The sequence below is a fragment of the Bos indicus x Bos taurus genome, chromosome 19 (genome assembly GCF_003369695.1).
Source record: "Bos indicus x Bos taurus breed Angus x Brahman F1 hybrid chromosome 19, Bos_hybrid_MaternalHap_v2.0, whole genome shotgun sequence".
Classification (NCBI taxonomy): domain Eukaryota; kingdom Metazoa; phylum Chordata; class Mammalia; order Artiodactyla; family Bovidae; genus Bos; species Bos indicus x Bos taurus.
Genome location: NC_040094.1, coordinates 43,861,534 through 43,885,601, shown reverse-complemented (window position 1 = coordinate 43,885,601; position 24,068 = coordinate 43,861,534). Strand labels below are relative to the sequence as shown.

General features: G+C 45.1%; 1 protein-coding gene across 1 annotated transcript in view; it reads left to right on the top strand.

The window, feature by feature from the left end:
* EZH1 (enhancer of zeste 1 polycomb repressive complex 2 subunit) overlaps positions 1-23,799 on the top strand; it is a 31,578-nt gene extending 7,779 nt beyond the window's left edge. The window contains exons 2-21 of the mRNA XM_027516937.1: positions 1,515-1,605; positions 2,192-2,319; positions 2,441-2,569; positions 3,942-4,061; positions 5,381-5,501; positions 7,316-7,492; positions 8,595-8,697; positions 9,580-9,743; positions 10,127-10,218; positions 13,355-13,535; positions 13,787-13,983; positions 15,874-15,965; positions 16,890-16,930; positions 17,487-17,612; positions 18,843-19,021; positions 19,519-19,614; positions 20,026-20,107; positions 20,557-20,637; positions 21,055-21,139; positions 21,413-23,799. Of these exons, the coding sequence (XP_027372738.1) occupies positions 2,203-2,319; positions 2,441-2,569; positions 3,942-4,061; positions 5,381-5,501; positions 7,316-7,492; positions 8,595-8,697; positions 9,580-9,743; positions 10,127-10,218; positions 13,355-13,535; positions 13,787-13,983; positions 15,874-15,965; positions 16,890-16,930; positions 17,487-17,612; positions 18,843-19,021; positions 19,519-19,614; positions 20,026-20,107; positions 20,557-20,637; positions 21,055-21,139; positions 21,413-21,473 (2,244 nt within the window). The 5' untranslated portion in view covers positions 1,515-1,605; positions 2,192-2,202 and the 3' untranslated portion in view covers positions 21,474-23,799. The remainder of the gene's footprint in view (positions 1-1,514; positions 1,606-2,191; positions 2,320-2,440; positions 2,570-3,941; positions 4,062-5,380; positions 5,502-7,315; positions 7,493-8,594; positions 8,698-9,579; positions 9,744-10,126; positions 10,219-13,354; positions 13,536-13,786; positions 13,984-15,873; positions 15,966-16,889; positions 16,931-17,486; positions 17,613-18,842; positions 19,022-19,518; positions 19,615-20,025; positions 20,108-20,556; positions 20,638-21,054; positions 21,140-21,412) is intronic.
* Positions 23,800-24,068: the final 269 nt, after the last annotated feature.

The window sequence follows — 24,068 nt, the reverse complement described above, 5'->3', positions numbered from 1 at the left end:
GTTCATTGATGTGCAAGGGCTTTCTCTAGCTGTGGTGCATGGGCTTCTTACTGTAGTGACTTCTCTTGTTTTGGGGCCCAGGTTCAGAAGTTGTGACACATGGGCTTAGTTGCCACGTGTCATGTGGAATATTCTGGGCCAGGGATTGAACCCATGTTCCCTGCATTGGCAGGCAGGTTCTTAACCACTGGACCACCAGGGAAGCCCTGTCCTTCCTTGATGTATCCTCTGAGTTTAATATAGCATTACACCCATCCATTTGATTCTTCAAATGAAACATTCCCATATAGTCCTCTTAAAGTCCAGTTGAATGAGGTATTACAGTAATGATCTAATCAATGGTATATGTGTGACCTTGGGTTGAATTTTGCTGTTTTCTTGTCTATGCTATTATTTCTTATGGGTGAAAACAGGTAATTTTCACATGCTTCTAAACTTTAGTTTCTGTTTCAAATTTTGACTCTTCATAGCTCCTTCTAGGGGCTTCCCTGGTAGCTCAGCTGGTGAAGAATATGCCTGCAATGCAGAAGACCCCAGTTTGATTCCTGAGTTGGCAAGATCTTCTGAAGAAGGATAGGCTACCCACTCCAGTATTCTTGGGCTTCCCTCGTAGCTCAGCTAGTAACGAATCTACCTGCAATGTGGGAGACCTGGGTTCAATTCCTGGGTTGGGAGGATCCCCTGGAGAAGGGAATGACTACCCACTCCAGTATTCTAGTATTCTGGCCTGGAGGATTCCATGGACTGTGTAGTCATGGGGTCCCAAAGAGTTGGACACGACTGAGCAACTTTCGGAGAAGGTGATGGCACCCCACTCCAGCACTCTTGCCTGGAAAATCCCATGGATGGAGGAGCCTGGTGGGCTGCAGTCCATGGGGTCGCTAAGAGTCGGACATGACAGAGCGACTTCACTTTCACTTTTCACTTTCATGCATTGGAGAAGGAAATGGCAACCCACTCTAGTGTTCTTGCCTGGAGAATCCCAGGGACAGGGGAGCCTAGTGGGCTGCCGTCTATGGGGTTGCACAGAGTTGGACACAACTGAAGTGACTTAGCAGCAGCAGTAGAGCAACTTTCATTTATAGCTCCTCATAATGTTTTTAGAAATTTAGTATGTTAGGCGAAATAATAGAATTAGTTCTCCAGGAACCTAAGTAGCCGATATAGAATAAAAATCTTGTAGATTTTATTGAATTTTTACATATACTTAGTATTTGTTCTTTCTCTAAAGTAATTGATGGGCCTGGTGGCTGAGCCTAGAAATTGGTGCAGAAAAGCAGAAAAGTGCACTTGGTAATTGTGAGAATATATTTGTGTGTATGCCTGGAAAGATAGAATTTAATAAAATAAAGCTCCCTTCTCAAATGGCATCAAGTATTATTAGGATCTGATTTCCATGCAAATACTGTGGTAGCAGAGACTTTAAAGTCTTCATAGTTTTGGGGGGAACATCCTTCTGAGGATCTGACTATGCTCCACTGACTTGGAATGACTGTCTGTTCTCTTTTGAAAAGCTCAACATTTATTTTGCCTTTGTGTCTTGGCATTCCTCTGAAGAACAGAAGCCAATTGGAAAACCCTACCCTTCACCTTGTGTTCTATGAGGTAGGTAGAGCGTGGTCCAATAAGTACTTCTTTAAAACTGAACTTTAATTCAAGCGCCTCAAAAAGAACCCCCAGTGATTGGCAGTGTTATGTATTTCCATGTGTCATGCCGGTGACTTGGAGATGAGATTATGTTGTCATATTCGACCTTAATTGCTAGACATCTGGTAGATTTAGGCAATTTGGCAGGTATAGTTTTCTTGTGTGGGTGAATCTTTCCATGAAGCTCTTGATATTAACTTGGTTCCTGCTAAACATTTCTCTTAATCAAAGTAGTAAACAGGCTTCCAAAATTGCAAGTAATCCAAGTTTCTAAATATCTGTGAAAGTGAGAGCTAAATTAAAAGCATGTTACCACAGAGGACAGTGGCTAAGCTTTTAGGTAATCAGACCAGGCATTGCTGATATGAAATCTTTTCTTAATTGGAGTTCCGTTGAACTCATAGATTTGTGTTCTTTACACAAATCTTGTTTTTGTGAATAAATGTAATGGGAATGAAAGCATAACTGACCATGTTTATTTGAATTTGAGGAATGTGTCATTTCCAAGAAGTAAAATGCCATTTGTCATCTCTGTCTCTCTTAGATTACAGCAAAATGGATATACCAAATCCCCCGACGTCCAAATGTATCACTTACTGGAAGAGGAAAGTTAAGTCTGAATACATGCGACTTCGGCAGCTTAAACGGCTTCAGGCGAATATGGGTGCAAAGGTAGAAAAACTTCACAAGTGAAAGGCTATAAATTGATTCAACATGGAGGGGTTGGATTTTTTATTTTTATCTTTTAACTCTTCTCTTAAAATCCTAACAAGTTTTTCCTTGGCTCTGCTAGGCTCTCTATGTAGCAAATTTTGCAAAAGTTCAAGAAAAAACCCAGATCCTCAATGAAGAATGGAAGAAGCTTCGTGTCCAACCTGTTCAGTTAATGAAGCCTGTGAGTGGGCATCCTTTTCTCAAAAAGGTACTTCCAGTGTCTAAGCTTGGCCTTTCTCTTTTCCTTGGATTTAAGGATTTTTTTTTTTTTCTTTTCTTTTCTGTATCTCTGGCTTATTGGGCTTCCCTGGTGGCTCAGATGGTAAAGAATCCACCTGCAATGCAGGAGAAGTGGGTTCGATCCCTAGGTTAGGAAGATCCCCTGGAGAAGGAAATGGCAACCCACTCCAGTATTCTTGCTTGGAGAATCTCATGGACGGAGGAGCCTGGTGGGCTACAGTCCACAGGGTTGCAAAGAGTCGGACATGACTGAGCGACTTCACACACACACACACAGTATTCTTTCCTGGAGAAAGTCCATGGACAGGGGAGCCTGGTGGCCTGCAGTCCATGGGGTCACACTTATTATTATTAGAAAATAAAGACAATGGATGCAATTACTGTAGTCATCTTTGAATAACTGGGATGGTGAACCTGAAACTTAAAGAATAACTGTGGAACTTCCTGGTGGTCCAGCCATTAAAACCCCACACTTCCAATGCAAGGGGCACAAGTTCAATCCCTGCTCAGGGAACTAAGATCCTGTATATTCCAGGCTGCAGCCTGAGAATAAATAAATAAAATCAAAAGGACATCAGACTCATTACCAAATTGTATTATTGAAAAAAAAAGAATAACGGTTTTGCCTTTTGTTCTTTTCAGCTAATGAGTTTAATCATGAGTTTTACCTAGAAAAATAAGACATTTGCTGTCTACTTTCCTGGGCTCTGTATACAAGCTTCAAAGCAGCCTCTTTTGTGGCTTTTTTGGTACCTCAGCTGTTTTGAAGTTGGAAAAGGAATGCTGTGGGTAATTGACCAATATGGTCAACGGGACATCCTTTTTGTAAACTAAAAAAATCACTCTGTTAGTTTCTTATAGAGATGATGTTTCTAAAATATAAAAAACAGATAGTTTATGAAGGGCACTTTTCTTTCCCAAAGCAAAAGGTGACCATAATCTCTGTACCACTTGGCTTCCCCCTGTAGTGTCCCCATCAGCTCTGCAGCTAAGCTGAAGTCCACTGCAAAGTTTAGGTCTTCAGGAAAACTTCCTTGTCTTCGTTCTCATCTCCTAGGACACTCAGAGGCTCTTTGCTGTCAGGTACAGCCCAAAGAGATCAACAGTTTTAGATGGAGATAAACAACAGTTGAATATGGGAGGCCAAGGGCAATAGACAGTTCCTGCTTCCCACAGGTTTACAACTGAGGGATTCCTTTTAGGAGCTCGATGTTACAAAATCCTCAACTTAGTCACTTGTAAGAATTAGAAGGCTACTGGGATAATTTTGGAAGGAAACTCCCATTCTCTCTTGGGTTGTGGACCTGCCTTCCCTCTCCATGTCATTGCTTGTATTTCAGTGTACCATAGAGAGCATTTTCCCGGGATTTGCAAGCCAGCACATGTTAATGAGGTCTCTGAACACAGTTGCCTTGGTTCCCATCATGTACTCGTGGTCCCCTCTCCAGCAGAACTTCATGGTATGTATTGAAAGTACTATGGTGATTGTTTAAATGGAATGATTTTTTTTCTTTTTTTAACATTGAAATGCTGGCACTCCTCTCAGGGGAAAGATTGTCAGAATATACTTAACAAAGCTTGGACATGCAGGGCAGAATGTTTTTGTGATTTACTGACTCTGAAAAACACATATAGCAAATTGTTCTAACTTGTTAGCTTTTGCGTTCTCTGGAGTGTACTTCAGAATTGATGCTCTTTCGTTTTTGAATGAAACAGATTGGGCAAGAGTCCAGCTTTCCTTTACTACCTTGGTCCAATTTTATAACATTGCGTGCAGTTAAATGTATTCTAAATCAGACACTTCAGGCTTTAGCAGGTTGACAGCTCCCTGCTGATGGAGCAATCCTTTCTTAATCCCCTAAAGGCAAGATGCTGTGAAAGCAACTGAGATAGCAGAGGCACACGTGGATCTCCAGTCCTTTCATCTGGGGCTTTATGCTGACTCCTGCCAGGATTATTTGTGGTTCTGATAATCAGGCTGCTAAATACTGCCATCGCTTATTGTGTCTGGTGACAGATAGCAGTTCTGCTGACTGGAATAGGATATAGGTTAACAGAAGGAAATCATCTCTTAGAAGAAAACTTCAGAGTAACTCTACTTGATAGCTATAGAACTGAAAATGACTGTTTTCTGCTGAACCACAAAACAAAATCCATTCATATTGTTTATTGCCAGAAAATATACATAGCTCGTTCTGTAATTGACTTTAGGTTCTCACTGAGGGTGAGTGATATCAGTTGTAATAAGAATTTTTATTATGTTTATGGGAGGTTAATCTTAGTCTGTATAATAGAATATACAAATATTTTATGGTTGCCAATTTCTGTTTTAATTACTGCAGTTATGTTGTAGTTTATATTCTTGAAAGTCTTCCTTTTCATCTGTCTATGTGATATTTGTACCAATTTCACAATGTTTAGTGGATTAAATGACATAATAGATGGAATCACTATGAGAAAGAAATGTGTTGTCAGATTTTAGGTGTTGGTGGGAATATTTTTAACATCCAGCTTAACATTTGGTAGTTAATATCCTCAGGTAGTAAAGCTGACTTTTTTTTCTTCCAAGAGTAGCATGACTCCCATTTGAGGCTTTGTTGCCAAAATGACTGGTCTTTAAAATGTAGTGAACTTTGTAACCAAAGGCATTTTTAGGAGCTTTACAGCAGCAAAAATGGTTCAGCACACACAGGTTCCATTAAACAGGAAAGAGAGAAAAAAAAAAAAAAAAACAGGACGGAGGAGATGCACAGCAAACAAACATTTGGTTTGATTTCAGGTGGAAGATGAGACAGTTTTGTGCAATATCCCCTACATGGGAGATGAGGTGAAAGAGGAAGATGAGACTTTCATTGAGGAGCTGATCAATAACTACGATGGCAAAGTCCACGGTGAAGAAGGTAGTGGCGCTGGGCTCCTAAGGAGAGGACTGTATTAGGATGTGCCTCTTGGTTCATGTGTATCATTAGCTTGCTTTTATCTGCTGCCTCGTGATGTATACACTGAAGACTATTTCCATGTCACCACATGGCTGGAAGTAAACATTTTATATTACAAATAACCCCAGTTAAATTTTAAGAGGATTTGGAGGAATTCCCTGGTGGTCCAGTGGTTAGGAGGCCACACTGTCATCTCCAGGGTCCCGGGGTTCAGTCCCTGGTTAGGAGACTAAGATCCCACAAGTCATGCAGCATGGCCAAAAAAAAAAAAAAAAAAGAGTTGAGACATAAAAGGATTGTATAGTAACGTAATGGTTATATAGTAATATGATTTTCTCTCTAGTGGGTGGAGAGAAAATTTAGTGAATAAATAAGTTTGGTCTTAGAAGTCTACCATAAATCCATCCAAGGCTATTTTGTTCTTTGTTTCCCTTTCTGTGATACTGGCAATGAGCATAACCTCTCTTCTTAGATCCAAATACTCCTGAATCTCCCAGAAGTTGGCAAGAATATTCTGACTTTCCTAAAAGTGTTACCAAACCAAACTTGGGTCTGCTCACTTGAGTGCGATAAAGCCAATCTATTGACACCAGGTGGTGGTGAAGGAAAGTACAGTCTTTATTGTAGGGCGCCAAGCACGGAGAAGGGGCAGCTCAAGCTCAAAGGACCAGAACTACCTAATGGCTTTCAGGGGAGGGATTTAAAAGGCAGTGTGAGGGAGAGAACTGCAGGGTGTATGATCAGTTGTGCCCACTTCTTGGATTGGTTGGCATCTGGGTGAAGTTTCAAGCCTCATCAACCTTCTGGTTTCAACCAGTCTAGGGTCTTCATGCTTGCGGTCAGCAGTTTTTGTCTGGTGGGAGGTCTGCTTCTTATAAAACAACTTAGGAATGTGTGTCAGGCCTTTATCTTTCTTTTGGGGAACTGGGAGTACAGTGATTCTGCTGTGTTGCAGATTTATAGTCTAAATTGTTACCAGTTTCCTGGCCCAACAGCTTTTCTTTGTTTCTATGTCTTCACATTTCTTAATCATTACCTCTGGAGCCAACCTTTTTGTGACTTAGGGAAGACCCGGGAGACTAAAGCAAAAACCTTTTACTTCAGAGGACAAGGGCAAAGGAACTTGTGTATGATTTCAAAAGCAAGTCATTTGTATTTAGTTTTAGTTTTAGAAAAAGTTGTTAGTATGTAAGAAGGGGAAAGATAGGGGAAAACTCTTCATAGATTGCAAACCAGTGGCTTCAACCTGCTCTTTTGACTATTGTGTTGTCAAAAGATGCTGTTGTGATGCCATTGAAATGCATTGTTTATACACGGTGCCCTCTAGTGTTCTGAGGCTTTATCCTAAGTTGTATTAATAATATAACCTCATGTAGTATGATTTTTTTTTTTTAAGTATATTGTCTTTTGAGTCAACGATGTTACTACTGACCCATCACTTGCAAAACCAAGTACATTTTCATCATTTTTTTCTCTGTCCTATTTGTATTGTTGGCCCACTTTTGTGATATTTTGAACCCTAAATACAGGTTGATCTATTACTGAGGCAGTGAAAACCCCCGTAAAAATGAAGTCCATAACTGGATTTCCCACTCTAGCCAGCTGAACCGTTGCAATTTTAAGAACCAGTCAAATTATTGTAACTCCCTGGTTGTCCTCATAAAAATGTACATATATTATCTTGAGTCTCAGAAGTGAATACAGGAAAACCTTCTGAGGAGGACTAATGGAGTATGAAATGATCACTGCTCATCCATCTAATTCTTATATTTCAGAGATGATTCCTGGCTCTGTCCTGATCAGTGATGCTGTTTTCCTGGAGTTGGTAGATGCTCTGAATCAATACTCGGATGAAGATGAAGAAGGGCACAACGACACCTCAGATGGAAAGCAAGATGACAGCAAAGAGGATCTGCCAGTAACAAGAAAGAGGAAACGACATGCTATTGAAGGTGAAGAGCATGACCTCCTTATTCCACCTGGGGTGACAGGGAAAGGGAAGAAAGCAAAAGATAGGTTTATTTCTTATTAAAGGCTGTTGGCACTTCTCACTGGTCCACTTAAAAGGAGAATGTGTTTACTGATTGATGGTTTAAGATAGCTGTGATTTAGCTGAAGAAAAAACTAGGAGAACTTTAGACAGTAATCATTGTTTATTTCTAATTATAAAAAATAATGTGTTTGAAAAATATGGCAAGTTATAAAGAATAAAGTAAAATTACCCTATTATCTTGCTACCTAGAAGTAGTTTTTTTAGTATTAATATTTCCTTCTAGACTTAAAAAATGTATATATAAAAATATACACAAGTACACCTGAAATGTATTATGTGTATTTTATCTCAGTTTTTAAAAAGTACCTAAGTAAATCAACATATATATATATGGTAGGTGAAGTTAGTATCATACCACATATGTGTATATACACACAGATAATTTTATACCCCTTATTATTTAATCTTACATCATGAGCATTTTCCCATGTTAGACAATATTTAATTAATTTCATATTTAATTGTACTTTGTTATTTAATTATACCATATGTCTAGACACAAAGTGTCTTCTCTTCTTATAACAAATTTACAGTATCCATCTTGTTCTTTGTTTTTTGTTTTTGTTTTCCATCTTGTTCTTTGGCATCGACATTATGGTAGGTACTTCTATACTTGGGTCTCTCCATAAAAACTTCTATTTTCACTTCCAGATTCTGTCTTACACTGTAGATTTTTTTTTTTTTTGGCCATACCATGAGGCTTGTGGGATCTTAGTTCTCCAATCAGGGATTGAATCCAGGCCCTCGGCAGTGAAAGCTCAGAGTCTTAACCACTGGGCCACCATGGAATTCCCCTGGACTGTGGATTTTGTTGTTAATATGTAGATGGCTCTGATCTCCTTAGCTACCAGTAGCCTGTTAGATAGGTCCAGGTAGCACTGACCTTCTTTCTGTATTCTGACATAGTCAATGGTTGAGTTAAAAAGCAGCTCTAATCAGAATGCCATGACAAAAGTACAAGATGATCAACTAGCTTTGTTTGTGTATCGTTTCCAATCCAGGCAGCAAAAAGAGTTCCAAGAAACAATTCCCAAACGACATGATCTTCAGTGCGATCGCCTCGATGTTCCCTGAGAACGGTGTCCCAGACGACATGAAGGAGAGGTAGGATGGCTGCCCCCCGCAGGCCATGTAGACCACTCAGGCAAAACTTGCATACAGGCTTTTTTTGGGTTATAAAAAGTCTCATTTTTGGTAAGTGCATTTTGATTTGCCTACACTTCTGATTACCTCTAAATGCCCATTCCCACGTTAAAGGTCATCGTTTGCTGGCTTTTGCGTAAATCTGGGCAGAGAAGTTTTAAGGTTTTGCCACTTTACTGGAGAGTTATTCCAGCACCATACTTAGAAAATATTTCCCTTCCCTTACTTTCATATATACACATACCAGGCCCGGCATCATTACAATGGTGAACCTACCTGCTTATACATAAAGACCTATTAAAAAAAAATACGCATCATCCCTTTTCTCCCTTGGCAGACCATTTCTGGATAACTGTCAGTATTCAGTCTGCATTTTCTTTTTTGTTTTTAATTAAAAATTTTTTATTGGAGTATATTTGATTTACAATATGTTCGTTTTAGCAAAGTGGATCAGTTACACATCCACATCTGTTGTTTAGTCGCTATGTTGTGTCAGACTCTGTGTGACCCCCATGGACTGTTGCCCACCAGGCTCCTCTGTCCATGGAATTCTCCAGGCAGGAATACTGGAGTGGGGTGCCATTTCATTCTCTAGAGGATCTTCCCAACCCAGGCATCAAACCCATGAAACCCGTGACTCCTGCATTGGCAGTCCGGTTCTTTTGTCACTGAGCCACCAGGGAAGCCCACATATACATGTATTCAGTCTTTTTTGTTTTTGTTTAGATTCTTTTCCTGTGTAGGCTATTATAGAGCACTGAGTAGAGTTGCCCATATCAGTCTGCATTTTCTCAATGGAGACATTCCCTTGGAAGGCACTCTTACCTCTCTTTTCCGAACCAGGTACCGAGAGCTCACAGAGATGTCAGACCCCAATGCGCTCCCCCCGCAGTGCACACCCAACATCGACGGCCCCAACGCCAAGTCTGTGCAGCGGGAACAGTCTCTGCACTCCTTCCACACACTCTTCTGCCGGCGCTGCTTCAAATACGACTGCTTCCTTCACCGTGAGTGGGCTGCTCTGAAATGCTCTCCTGTTTTCCATCCCCAGCCACCATTTCATTCTCTTTATTTTTAGTTTCTCCAATGGAATTCCTGGCTTCTGATCCGATAATGGTTTTACAAAGGGCCAGTTCTCTTTCCTCTTGTGTAGTTACAGTGTGGTGTGCTTCACACGGTGAGGACAGATTAACCAGCAACACAGTTGTCCCGAGTTTCCTCTAGCTTTGGAAGAATTGTGTTGATGTCAGAAATGATTCCGCTTGATTCACCTTGATGATAGCTGTTTACATCTAAATTCTCCTCCAGTGGCTCCCTAATTCAGATTTGTTCCTCCTCCTCCTGTCTAGCAGATGAGCCATTGCAAACAGGACAGTTTTGTGTTTTCCAGCTTTCCATGCCACCCCTAATGTGTATAAACGCAAGAACAAAGAAATCAAGATTGAGCCAGAACCGTGTGGCACAGACTGCTTCCTTCTGCTGGTACGTTTTAAATTCTTCTGCCATGGTTGAAATTGGTGGAAATCTGAGCAGGAAATGGTCCTTGGGCTTCCTGCCCCAGAGAACACAAACCACTTGGGCTGGTATATAACACCCTGAGGGTCACAAAGTGTAGATGAGACATGACTTCTGCTTGTAAGGAGCGCCCTGATTTTGCAGCAGTAGCACTGTGAAGTTAGTTTCATGGAGCGAGGTGTGAAGAACATTGAAGGCTTTTTTGCTCTAAACATCGTCTACTCAGATTTCAGAGTCTGAAACTGCTTTGTTTGACTTGGAGCTGTATGTGTGTGCACGAGACACTATCTTTGCTGTCTCCCTTTAACTGCATATAAATGTAGGAGGAACAACACATGAAGGTGCTCATATCTTATGTGAGGTAATCAGCCAGATGGACCCTTGCTGGCGGACAGACCTCATGTAGCAGTGTGCATTCTGCATTTATGTGGGGAGGCAGCCCACTGAGAGCTAGAAGGGAATAGGTTGAGTTGGACTTGTCAAAGACATAGTTTTGCTTTCTACACAATAGGGTGGGGCTTCCCTGGCAGCTCAGCTGCTAAAGAATCCACTTGTAATGCAGAAGACCCCGGTTTGATTCCTGGGTCTGGTAGATCCGCTGAAAAAGCAATAATAGGCTACCCACTCCAGTATTCTTGGGCTTCCTTGGTGGCTCAGCTCCCTGCCATGTGAGAGACCTGGGTTCGATCCCTGAGTTGGGAAAATCCCCTGGAGAAGGGGACAGCTACCCACTGCAGTATTCTGGCTGGAGAATTCCATGAACTGTATAGTCCATGGGATCGCAAAGAGTCGGACACAACTGAGCTACTTTCACACGATAGGGTGAACTTAGGTAAAGAATAAAATACCTTGATAAAATTTCTGCTACCAATTAAAATGAGATTATACAGCCAGGTGGTTCTGGAACTATCTTTAGTGGGATAATAGAAGGAAAGATGATAGAGAGTGCCATTGGGTAAAAATCTGGAAAATGTGCCACATGGTAATAGCAAAAAAATAAATAGCGCTTTCCTGGTGGTCCAGTGGTTAAGACTCTGTGTTCCCAATCCAGGGGACCCAGATTTGATCCCTGATCAGGGAACTAGATCACATATACTGCAACTAAGAGTTCATACGCTGCAACTAAGATGTGGCACAGCCAAAACAAATAAACATAAATATTTAAAATGCATAGAACTGAATGCCCAAAAAGTTCCATTTAAACAAACAAAAAATAGACTTTATCTGATTTATTTTTTCCATAATATATATTAATTCCTTCCTATGTGTCAAAGTACTGTGCTAACCCTTAACATATATGATCTTATTTTCATGTTTATAACAACATCCTGAGGTGGATAAAGTATAGGTTATAAAAGTTACATATTTTGCCTAAAGTTTGTTACTATGTCAGTGGTGTGGCAATGATGAAATTGAAGCTCTGGTCTAACTCCACAGTTCATGCTTTTTATATAACTCAAAAGGGCATTGCCGGGGCTTCCCTGGTGGTTCGGTGGTAAAGAATCTGCCTGCCAGTGCAGGAGACACAGATTCAATCTCTGATCCAGGAAGATCCCACGTGCCAAGGAGCAACTCAGCCCATGCTCTGCTACTCTTGAGCCTGGGAGCCAGAACTACAGAGCCCACATGCTGCAGCTGCCTAAGCCCTCATGCCCTGCGTCTTGTCATCTGCAGCATGAGAAGCCCCCGTGATGAGAAGCCTGTGCACCACAACTAGAGAGTAGCCCCTGCTCACCACAGCTAGAGAAAGCCCGCACAGCAGTGAAGACCTCAGCACAGCCAAAAGTAAATCGATACATGAAAATTAAAACAATAAAAAGGGCATTGCCCTCCCCAGAGTAGTCATCCTGGAATCCTGTATAGGTCACATTGAGCATAGACACGTAGTATCAGATTCAGTTAAAATAAAAACTTCTCTCTTGGAATTTCTTTGAGAGCCTACAGTATATTATTCTGAATATCCTTAATAATGGTAAACCTTTATCCTTTACTTACAGATTTAGTTTCCAGAAACAGCTCAAAATCTTTGGAAACTAAGTCTAGCGAGAAGATAGATGATCCAGCTAAGTAATTATCTGGTCTTTAAAAAAAAAGATAGCTATAAAGTAATAAAGTAATAAAATATTCATCCTAGTTTAAAATACTGACTTGAGGGAATTTCCTAAATTAAGTGGTTCAGTTCAGTCACTCAGTCATGTCCAACTCTTTGCGACCCCATGAATCACAGCACGCCAGGCCTCCCTGTCCATCACCAACTCCCGGAGTTCACTCAAACTCATGTCCATCGAGTTGGTGATGCCATCCGGCCATCTCATTCTCTGTCGTCCCCTTCTCCTGCCCCCAATCCCTCCAAGCATCAGGGTCTTTTCCAGTGAGTCAACTCTTCACATGAGGTGGCCAAAGTATTGCAGTTTCAGCTTCAGCATCAATCCTTCCAATGAACACCCAGGGCTGATCTTTAGTATGGACTGGTTGGATCTCTTTGCAGTCCAGGGGACTCTCAAGAGTCTTCTCCAACACCACAGTTCAAAAGCATCAATTCTTCGGCACTCAGCTTTCTTCACAGTCCAACTCTCACATCCATACATGACGAATTGAGTGGTAATATTATACAAATTTAAGGATTATATATTTTCTTACTGAAACAGAGACAATTGTGGTAAAACATAAAGAACAGTGAGGCCTGGGGATGAAGGGCCCTGATTCTTGTACCTGCTCTGGAATAATTAGCTGCATGCTGTCAGCACATCCCTCATTTTCTCATCTACAGGAGAATGTATTCTCAAATTCCAGTCAGCTTGTGAGCAAATGAGTATAAGATAACGACTCACTGGATAGTCAAAGATGCATAGAAACATTTGTGCATAATATATAAAGATTATATCTTTATAAAGATTATATTATAGGGCAGCTCTTTGTCAAGAGATACAAGTGTGTAAGCTTTAAGATGTTTGTTAAGAAGCTATCACATGGTCATGTATGGTACAGAGGAAAAAAATAAGTGTCAAGGTGCAAGTTAGCACAGATATTGAAGATGATTTGTGATGATGGGACCAATATGGTGGCCTGTTTCTGTTTCCTAACTGTAACATGGCCTCTGCAGGAAGGAGCAAAGGAGTACGCCATGCTGCACAACCCCCGCTCCAAGTGCTCCGGGCGTCGCCGGCGAAGGCACCACGTGGTCAATGCTTCCTGCTCCAACACTTCAGCCTCTGCTGTGGCTGAGACCAAAGAAGGGGACAGCGACAGGGACACTGGCAATGACTGGGCCTCCAGTTCTTCAGGTACAGTGAGCAGAAAATGATCTCTTCTTGCTACACAAGGTAAACCCAGGATCATGCCATAACGGTTAACATTACTACCTTTTTTAATTGTTCATTCTTTCCACAGGTTCACCTGTAAGCAGTAGAGACAGGGAATATTTTTGTTCCTAACTCTTCTACCTTTTGGTGTAGAATAAAGTGCTGAGCTTGTAGCAAACCACTGAGGCCAGCTGCACAGCTTCTTGTGTTTCTCTCATTCCTTTCTCTCTTAGAGGCAAACTCTCGCTGTCAGACGCCCACGAAACAGAAGGCGAGTCCAGCCCCACCTCAGCTCTGTGTCGTGGAAGCACCCTCAGAACCTGTGGAGTGGACTGGGGCTGAAGAATCTCTTTTTCGAGTCTTTCATGGCACCTACTTCAACAACTTCTGTTCAATAGCCAGACTTCTGGGGACTAAGACATGCAAGCAGGTACTGTCTGAAGGGGACGGGAACAAGTCCTTGCCCTGGGAGCCCTTTGGTCACTTTGTAAGGCTGCCTGTCTGGATAGAAGCTGTCTTAGGTTCAGTCCTTCGTGAGCATGTGCTTCTGGACCAGGAGGTGGATTCCCCAAACTTGGAGGGCTTTCTGCAAATGCCAGGCCTAGCAATACTTAGGATCTGCTGTCCTTGCTGAATTCGTATTTCTGTCTCTAGCCACTATCTAACTCTTCTGGATGTTTCTACCCTCTCTCAGGTTTTTTCTTTTTTTTGGTGGAGGCAGAGGTGTTCTTGCCTTTCTTTCTAATGCATGCATACATGCTGAGTTGCTTCAGTCGTGTCCGACTCTGCAACCCTATGGACAGCAGCCCAACAGGCTCCTCTGTCCACGGGATTCTCCAGGCAAGGATACTGGAGTGGGTGGCTATTTTCTTCTCCGTTTCTTTCTAAATGTGGACCCATTTCCTGGAAGGCACTCCTGGGTCCTTCTGGGGATCTTCTTATCTCACACCCCTGCTCCTGCTTCTGTGGCTACAGCTGCCACCGTCCCCCCAATCAGTCTTCTCAGCTGCTTTATTCTTCAAATGTTCTATCATTAGATTTCCTAATTACCACCCCTAATGGCTGTGTCTGGACCGTGTGCATCTCACTCACATCATCACTAGAATCGCCATTTGATAGCAGCTTCTGATGTTCTGAAGGTGGGAGAAGCCTACAGGGAGCAGACAGACTGAAGCACAGGGATAGGGAGTCAGGTATTGGGGCCAACTGGTCCAAACAGGAACACCAGAGCTTGAGCCCTCCTCACTTAGCTCCCCACTTTCCAGAAGAGTCTCTGCAATCTTTTCTTCATGTACTCTCTACTTAGAACAAGTAGTAGAACCATGAGCTGAAGTGCCCTTTGCTTTCTTTTCTTTTTAAGTGAAAGAAGGTTTACTCAAGGGGAAAACACTCCATAGATGGAGTGTGAGCCATCTCAGAAGGCATGAGAGGCCTTTTTGGAGGAAGTAGAAATGAATAGCTTTATTGCTGTGCCAGGCAAAAGGAGACACAGCGGGCTCATGCCTTGAAAAACTGTGTCCCCTATTCCTTTCTTTTTGGATCTCATACCTATCTCCCCAAGGCACAGGTTTTTTACCTAAAAGCCTGCAAACTGTGTACAAAGCAATTTTTGTGTGTTATTTTCCTGAAAATAAGATTCACAGTTTTCATGGAACTGGGAGAAGGCCTGTAACTGAAAAGAAAAAGCTAAAAAACAAATGTTCTAAGGGAAACAGCATGTTAAAAGGGACCAGGCCTTCCTGAAATGCTGTCCTACTAAAATAGTCAAGGCTCTAACATCTTTATGCCAACAGAGGGAGCTAGTGCTTAGCCGGGTGGTACCTCAGGTCACATCAGACTCAGTTACACAAGATATACAACACTGCCCTTCCTAATAAGAAGCAGATGCTCTTGGTAAGAATTGACTCCCTCTGGGCTTGAAAGGCAGAGCAGTAGATGAAAGAGACTGACCAGGAAAACTACCTGTGCTCAGTCAGGATAAACATTTAAGAATCAACTTCAGGGACTTCCCTGGTGATCCAGTGGTTAAGACTCCTTGCTCCCAATGCCAGGGGCATGGGTTCAATCCCTCGTCAGGGAACAGGGAACTAAGGTCCTGCACACCACATGGCATGGCCAAAAACCGAACCAAACCAAAACCAAAAACACAACCAAAGACAAAGACCTTCAGAAACAGCAACCCTGTGTCCCCGTGCTGCTCTGTCTATGCCTGCTAAAGATGCTCAGTCATCTGCCCACAAGCTCTCCAGAAACCTGCCTAGGTCACTTATCTGACTCCTCAGCTCAAGAAGTGACAGGTTCTGTTGGATTTCTCTTCCAGGTCTTCCAGTTTGCAGTCAAAGAGTCACTTATCCTGAAGCTGCCCACAGATGAGCTTATGAACCCCTCGCAGAAGAAGAAGAGAAAGCACAGGCAAGGGTTGGACCGAAGGCTTTCTGTGGCCAGACTGTTCCCTGTGCCCTGACCTGCCCTAGGGCTTCGCTGCTGCCTCCCTTTGCAGCCACTGCCCAGCAGTTCAGCATCACTCAGTGGAGGGCCAGTCTCCTCAGTGCTCCCTGCAATCTGTGCCTTGAATCAGCCCTTCCCTTGTCCCGCAGTGCTGTGGACCATGAAATAATTGATTTTTAAGCTCCCGGCCAGCAGGATGTAAACTGGCCTCATGGCTCCACCCTGAGGCCATTTCTTCTCACTGGGTTGTTATTACCACTGCACTCACTTCTCAACTCTGACCAGAGTTTTGTTGTTCTGTTTTTGGCACTTGTATCTCTAAGTTGCATAATAACACTGTCTTCTAGCTAACCTTTGCTTAGGGTTGGAAGTTTTTTTTTTTTTTGCATCCAACACTCCATCTGGCTTTGTTCCCTAAAAAACTGACACTGGTTCCAGATATAGAAGGAAATCCCTGTGGCATCTCCCTTTCAATTCCTTCACTCAGAGCAGATTTCTGAAAAGTCTTCCCACCTCCCCATCCTGAAATGCCCCCACATCTCCACCTCCTCAAAGAGAGGGAGGGCAGGGGAGAGGAGAAATGGAGAAACAGTAGCATTTTAATAGATGTAGAGGGTTTGGTCTGGTCTTGCATCTGTTTTTGGTTTTTTTTATGTATGTTTGTTTATGGGTGGGATGTGTTGTTTTTGTTTAAATCTTGAGCCAGAGGCCAGCTGCAGGTAAAGTGGGCTCCAGCTTCTGTGCACCGGCATCCAGGCCTGTTGTGAAGGGATTTGGGGAGGATCCCAGTGATCAGATCGCAGTCCCCCAAAGGAGGTCATGCTATCATTTACCCAAATCTGCAGAGTTCCCCAGGGCCACAACCCTGAGCTGTACCATCTCTTGCAGGTTGTGGGCTGCACACTGCCGGAAAATTCAGCTGAAGAAAGGTAAGTTCCACTGGGGCGCTGCGCTCAGGTTGCAGCCTGTGGCCGCCCTTCCCCTGCCCCACCTGTGGCTGCACTTATTGACCCTGCATGGCTTCCGCACGTTGCAGGTCCCCCCTGCAACAGCTGGTGACAGCTCAGCTCCTCGCTGCAGCTGAGAAGACCTCTCAGGAGATACAGTCACAGGCCTGTGGTCTCTGACTTTCATCGTGAGCCATATACAGGGTTCCAGGCTTCATTTAGTGTTCTGGGGCGGTATTTGTTTAATTTTTTTGGCCAAGTGGCATGTGGGATCCTAGTTCCTCGACCAGAGATTGAACTCAGACCCCCTGCCATGGAAGCAGTCTTAACCCCTGGACCAGCAGGGAAGTCCCCTCATTTAGTGTTTAAAATAACTGCCCTGTAATCACACCATTTCCACACTCTCCCTACAAAGCAGATCACTCCACTGTAGCTTATGGACCACCACCCCTGTGATTGCTTCTCACGTCAGGTACTAAATGCATGTCCAGGTTGGTCAGAACCAGTGGCCACAGTAGTGTGTTCTTTTCTCTCTTAGATAACTCCTCCACCCAGGTGTACAACTACCAGCCCTGCGACCACCCGGACCGCCCCTGTGACAGCACGTGCCCCTGCATCATGACTCAGAATTTCTGTGAGAAGTTCTGCCAGTGCAACCCCGACTGTAAGAGTTCTCTGTTGGCCATAGTTGTCAACCTAAGCAGCCCAGGTTTCCCTCCCCTCGCACCCTTCTCTGCTTACAGGCCTTCCGATACCCTCTGTGTGGCACTTAAAGCATTCTACAGAGGAAACAAGATCTTTAAGATCAGGGGAAGTCATTTTTTTAAAAATCCTGAGGTTATGATTCTAAAAGCCACAGTTACACTGAAATAAGCTGCTTTTCCAGCTTCACCTTCTAGGGCAGCATTAAGAAATGTGAGAATCTTTTACCTTAAGGTGTAAATACAGCCTCCCTTTCCAGGATGTTGTTTTACAACGTATACGGGTTATAGCTCTGTGTGTGTCTGTTTTAGTCTCCTATCTGGAGTTTTAGCCTCAGGTCGATCTGGATGTCAGCAGAGGGTGGGACAGAGACTCAAGCGTGCTTTTCTCTCACTTCTTACCCTTGCCTGCCCGCCCCCACTGAGGCTGAGCAGTTGGGTGGCAGCCCCCAGAGCTTGCAGACCTGGGTACCCAGGCAGTTGTGCTGGAAGTACTTTGTAACACAAGATAGCAATCTTAACCACAATAGAGGGGTGGGTGATTGTGCTGGGAGGGCAGTGGGTGGAGGACGATAGCATAGAACGGATGCATTATGTTCTCAAAATGATTCTTGTTTTGATGGTGAGGATTTACCAGTGAAAAGCACTGATTTCTTCTTCTCTGGAGCACTGTTCACCTCCCTTCCAAATTCTCCCAACAAAGTGGAGGTGGTAAGGGGAGAGCATTGTTAGGGATTCTCTAGAAAACACTTCTCCAGAATCAAACCTGCTTTTCTGACTCAGACGTGAATGCTGGGAGGTGCTCCGTTTTCTCTGAAAAACACTTGAGTCTGTGATTATTGGGACTACCCAGATAAAGAATTCGCCTGCCAGTGCAGGACATGCAGGTTCGATCCCTGGGTTGGGAAGATACCCTGGAAATGGAGATGGTAACCCACTCCAGTATTCTTGCTTGGGAAATCCCATGGACAGAGGAGCCTGGCAGGCCACAGTCCATGGGGTCGCAAAGAGTTGGACATGACTGAGCCACTAAATAATAACAACAACATGTGATTATTGGGAAGGCAGTTTCTCTGTTATTTGCCAAATATCCTTGAACCCATAACACTGACTTCCCCACTGTCTCTTGAGTCAAACCGGAGCCCCAGCATCAGCCTGCTTCTCTCCCTGACGTTCCCTGTCATCCTGCGCAGGTCAGAATCGCTTTCCCGGCTGTCGCTGTAAGACCCAGTGCAATACCAAGCAGTGCCCGTGCTACCTGGCGGTGCGCGAGTGTGACCCTGACCTGTGCCTCACCTGTGGGGCCTCGGAGCACTGGGACTGCAAGGTGGTTTCCTGTAAGAACTGCAGCATTCAACGTGGCCTCAAAAAGGTGAGGGCTTTTTCCCAGGACTCCAGGCCAGGTCAGGTGGGAAGGACTGAAGATCTGAGCAGCCTCTGTCTACTGGTTCCTTAGGTGGTTTGTACACCAGTGTTGGTGATTCCTGACAGACACACATTTCCTGAGTTCATCAAACCTTTGGTCCCCTTGAGGGATTAGAGAAGTAATCCCCTGACTTGGCCAGGCTGAGAGGAGCAGAGAAGAGGCCATGTCATTGACAGTGTCTGTTTTCTGTGGACACTTGCAGTGAGTTCCGCAGGGTCAGGTGTAGGAGATTTCCTAGGCTGGAGGAAGAGGTGTCATGTCTCTCTTCATCACCTCCCACCAGAACACAATGGCTTAGACCTTTTTCTGTTTTCAGATCCTCTTACAGTTGCTAGTTCTTTCCACCCTGCTCCCCGCAGCCCACGTGCACGCCCAGCACACATTCCCCCCGCCCCCGGCTCGCACACGCCCTGTAATCTGAGGTTTGACTCCCTGTTCCCCAGCACCTGCTGCTGGCCCCCTCAGATGTGGCCGGATGGGGCACCTTCATTAAGGAGTCTGTGCAGAAGAATGAATTCATTTCTGAATACTGTGGTGAGGTGAGTGCTATCGGTTTGGCCCACATTCTTATATGGAGAGATACTGATGAGAAACTCTGATTTTCTGTGGGCCAGACTTCTGTGAACTAATCTCTAAATAACTCAGCCAAGTTCTCATGTGGCCTCTCGGGGGATCCCACAGAACTGTTTGCAATCCTGAAACAAACCACTCTTTCTTCGACTTTCTGGCAACTCAGGCTACACAAGGGGGCCAGGCAGGCGGGGGACTCTGGTCTGTCTCAGTGTTGGTTAGCCTGTGCAGGGATTGGGATGAAACTAGCTGAGCTCCCCCTCTGACTACTGTTCTTGTCGTCCTCCATAAGCCCCTTCCTGGCCCTTTCTAGAGGCAGAGTGCCATGCCCTGAGCAGGCAGCTACATCCCCACTATCTGTTCCTTGTCTGTCTCTACAGCTCATCTCTCAGGATGAGGCCGATCGACGAGGGAAGGTCTATGACAAGTACATGTCCAGCTTCCTCTTCAACCTCAATAACGGTAGGGAGTCTCTCTTTCATCCCCATGTGGTCTCAGGCAGGTCTTCCTACCAGACTCCCCTGGTATCGTTCAGGTTCAGACCAGCCCTGAGTCTTCCAGCCGATGCTTAGAGCACAGTGGTAAGACTGAACTCAGAGACTCCAGGAGCCACAGTTTGCTTGCTCTGGGAGAACCTCCATTTCCGGGTTGTGTTTGTTTCAGAGCCCTGAGCACTTATACGTCAGAAATCTCCTTCCCAGTAGGTGGGAGGGGAGGTCTGTGATTCCCGAAAGAGGAAGGGAACCCGCAGGGAGTGCTTCCATGAGGGGCTGTTTCTAGCTCCAGTTAGTGTGCTGGGACTCAGGGTTTCCCCTGCATTGTATTGTTCCAGTTTAGTTGACTTCAGATTCGGGCTCAGGAAGATGTAGAGTTGCCTGGTAAGCTCATAGTCCCCCTGGTTTCCTTTATAGATTTTGTAGTGGATGCTACCCGGAAAGGAAACAAAATTCGATTTGCAAACCATTCGGTGAACCCCAACTGTTATGCCAAAGGTGAGTTCCCAGTAACTTGGGAGGTGGGGTAGATGATGGATGCTTCATTTACTATGATTTCTATCCATTAGTTCAGTTTTTTTTTAATAACTGAATTATTTCTTTGTCCAAAGATAATCATGATTAATGTCTAATATCATTTTGAGCCTTTCTGTCTTGGTTTTTTAATCTGCTTTTCTGACTGAATACATTATAAACCTTTTTTCCTAACGTGACTCTTTTGAAGATAATTCTTTCCCTGTGTCACTAGCCAAAATAACAGATCTAAAACATAGAGACTTCTACCTTCATTGATGACTTTCTGATTCCTCTTCATGTGTGTTTTCACTGGGAATTTGGAGAAAATCGGCCCAGACTCACTGCTGATCATTGACTTGAAGTGACTGGGAATCTAGCCCTGGGTTTATCCTATTTCAGTGGTCATGGTGAATGGGGATCATCGAATTGGGATCTTTGCCAAGAGGGCAATTCAAGCTGGCGAAGAGCTCTTCTTTGATTACAGGTGAGGCAGCCAGGAATAGTCCTAGGGAGGTGGCCCAAAGGGCAGAGGGGGTGGCTGTTGAAATTTATCTGGGGGACTGAGGGTGAGTGACACGGGTGAAGGGGGAGGTTTCATGGTGACCAAGGCTTTTTCTCTGTGGTGCTCTCTGGTGCCTCGCCTCTGAAGCACGAGCCTTGTATGGGATGGGGAGGGGAAGTGAAATGGGAGGGGCTTCATCTCTTCAATCACAAAGGCCTCTGTAGTGACCTGGTTCCTCCTCCTGCCCTGGGACAGGTACAGCCAAGCTGATGCCCTCAAGTACGTGGGGATCGAGCGGGAGACGGATGTCCTTTAGGCCTCGTGGGCCCCTCTCCAGCGCTATGGTCGCGGCCCTGTCCTGCTTTCATGCACACACCACTGCTGCTCGAGTTTCCTGCACTATGTGTCTCCTACACCGAGAAACCCCCACCCGCTCCCTCTGTAGTGAGGCCTCACCTGTGTCCAGCGGGGACAGAACTGTCTCAGCGAGAGGGGAGACAGGGGGCTAGGGCTTGGGCCCCCAGGAGAGAGAGTTGCACCAGTGGGAGACTGCGTCTCAGGCCTTGGAGGAAGAGAGTACAGGCTGGGGGCGGGTGACGTTTGCTTGAGTTCTTAATGGCTCCCCAGGCTGTGGGCCTCAGGAGTCACCTTGGACGGTTCCTAACAAGCATTAGCCTAACTTTCCAAGTCAAGGATCCTTCCTGTAGTTGGATCACCAGCAGATCTCTCTGTGGTCCTGAGACCAGGAGAGGACAGGTTCAGTGAAATTTGGTACCCGGAGCCTATGAGTGGTCAGGGTTAAAAATGAGCCTGGCGGGCAGAGCAGACTGAATTCAGAGGGGAGATGGGGCACCTGACTACTACCTCTTTCCCCCTGACATGCTTCAAACTGAAAGAGTGTGGGTTCTAAGAAAAGCTCTTCAAGGCTGGGAGAAAGAAAGCTGAGTGCCATCCATCCTTCTGCAGACAGTGAGAACCAGCCTGATGACAATAATAAACTGCTAAGCTTGGGGCCCAGCAGGCTTTGGGGCACCCTCTGTGTGTACTCTGGAGACGAATGGGTATGTTTTCAGATTCCTGGGAGCAGATACCAGTGCCCTGTCGACCCCTTCCAAAGTTCTGATTTGGCAACAACAGTTGGGCATTTCACTGCTGCTGAAGAACTGGAGGGGTGGCGCAACCTGGGTATGACGCTCTTGTTCCCTGCAGATGTAGCTGTTTTCAGGCCTTTTGTTTCCCTTAGAGGCTGGGAATATGGGGCCGCTTTTGCTCCCATCTTCCGGGTAGTGGGGTGCAGGCCTGGACTAGAGAAGTGGAAGGTTGTTGGTGGATCACTTTCCTGCCTGGAATCCCTGCTGTTGGAAAGGATGAGTTGACACTCTGTGTTTGGAGGTGGGCGAGGAGCTCCCAGGTTCCATGTGTTTAGGATGGCACCACACAGGCAGACTGGCAGAGGGTATTTAAATGTTGAGAAGAAGCAGGCCGGCCACCTGTGCCAGTTCATAGTGACATTCTCTCTGGGATTCATGGAAGCACTTTATTTCCTTTAGAAGGTCTGGAGATTGAGGTGGAGTTTGAGCTAAGGTCTCGGGGGTCCCTGCCCAAATCTCTTTCCTGAGGGAGCGGGGAGGAGGTGGTGGAAGATTCTCTCCAGTTCTATCTCATGTCCTGGTGGAGGCAGAAGGAACTGCCTTGAAACAGCAGAATTGAATGAGAATGGCACCAGCCCTAAGGACCGCCCCTGTGTCTATGGCTGCTGCTGAGCTGCAGCGAATAAGGAGCTTTGTGCTAGAGAAAGAGAAACGGGCAGGTATAGACTAGCCTAGGGTGTATTAGATAAGGGAGCCGGCTTCTCCCTTCTCTGTGGGGAGTCAGAGCCTCTCTTCCCTGGTCTGTGCTGACCACCCCCTTCCTCTAACCCCATTGGCTGTCCCTGTGAAGCAAGGAGTAGGGTTCCCTCTGACCAAACTGTCACCTAGGGATTTCTGTGGGACATGCGTGTGCACACGCATACACACACACACTCACTCACATACCCTCACTCACCACACTAGTGGGCACACAGGCACTCAGCACTGAGCACACGCCCAGCCGGTTCCTGAGAGAAGCCTCTTCCCACCCGACGGGGCCAGACCCTGCCATGCTTCTGAAATCTACATCTGCTGTGGTTTGTATGCATTGTGTATAGGGGACACCCTCTAGCTGGACTGTGGGCTCCAAATTACTCACAGAGAAAAACCAGAGACAGAGGAAGGAGGGTTAGGACTGTCTGAAATGCAGTCTGGGGCTTGCTATGAGGAGTAGATGGGGAAAAATTGACATCCAGCCTTTGAAAGGCTAGACTGACCCTATCCTTCCCTCAGCGTGCAGAATCACTGTGGTTGACCCCCTCTTTCCCCTGTGTCAGACCACTACCTACTGCTGTTGCTCCAGCATTCCCATCCTCTCCCCTGATCTCCCCCACCTTTAAATGACGGGTCTTAACCCCTCCCCCCCCCCCAGACAAGTAATGATGGATGGAGTGAGGTGGTGGGGATGATGGGGGAGGCTGGTATATGTGCGGCTCTGTTGCCAGTGAATTTCACGCACTTTAAAGTCCTGTGGCTTGTGACCTCTTATCTGAATAAAGTGGTAGAATCCATTTTGGCAAGTTGTGTGCTGTGTGCTTTGGGGTCCAGGGATGAACCCTGGAAGGATCCGGGGAAGCTTGAGTATTCTGATCTCCACTTGTCCATGGAGACCAGGGTTGGGGGAGATCTGGGGCAGGGGGTTGGCAAGAACCAAGCAGCCTTCCAGCAGGCGATGCCGGGATTCCAAGCGCTCCCCATGAAAGATTCTGGAGCTGTCAGATTAGTTCCCTGAAAGTCATCCCGCTTATCCGCTAGCCACGCCGCCAACTACCACACACAGA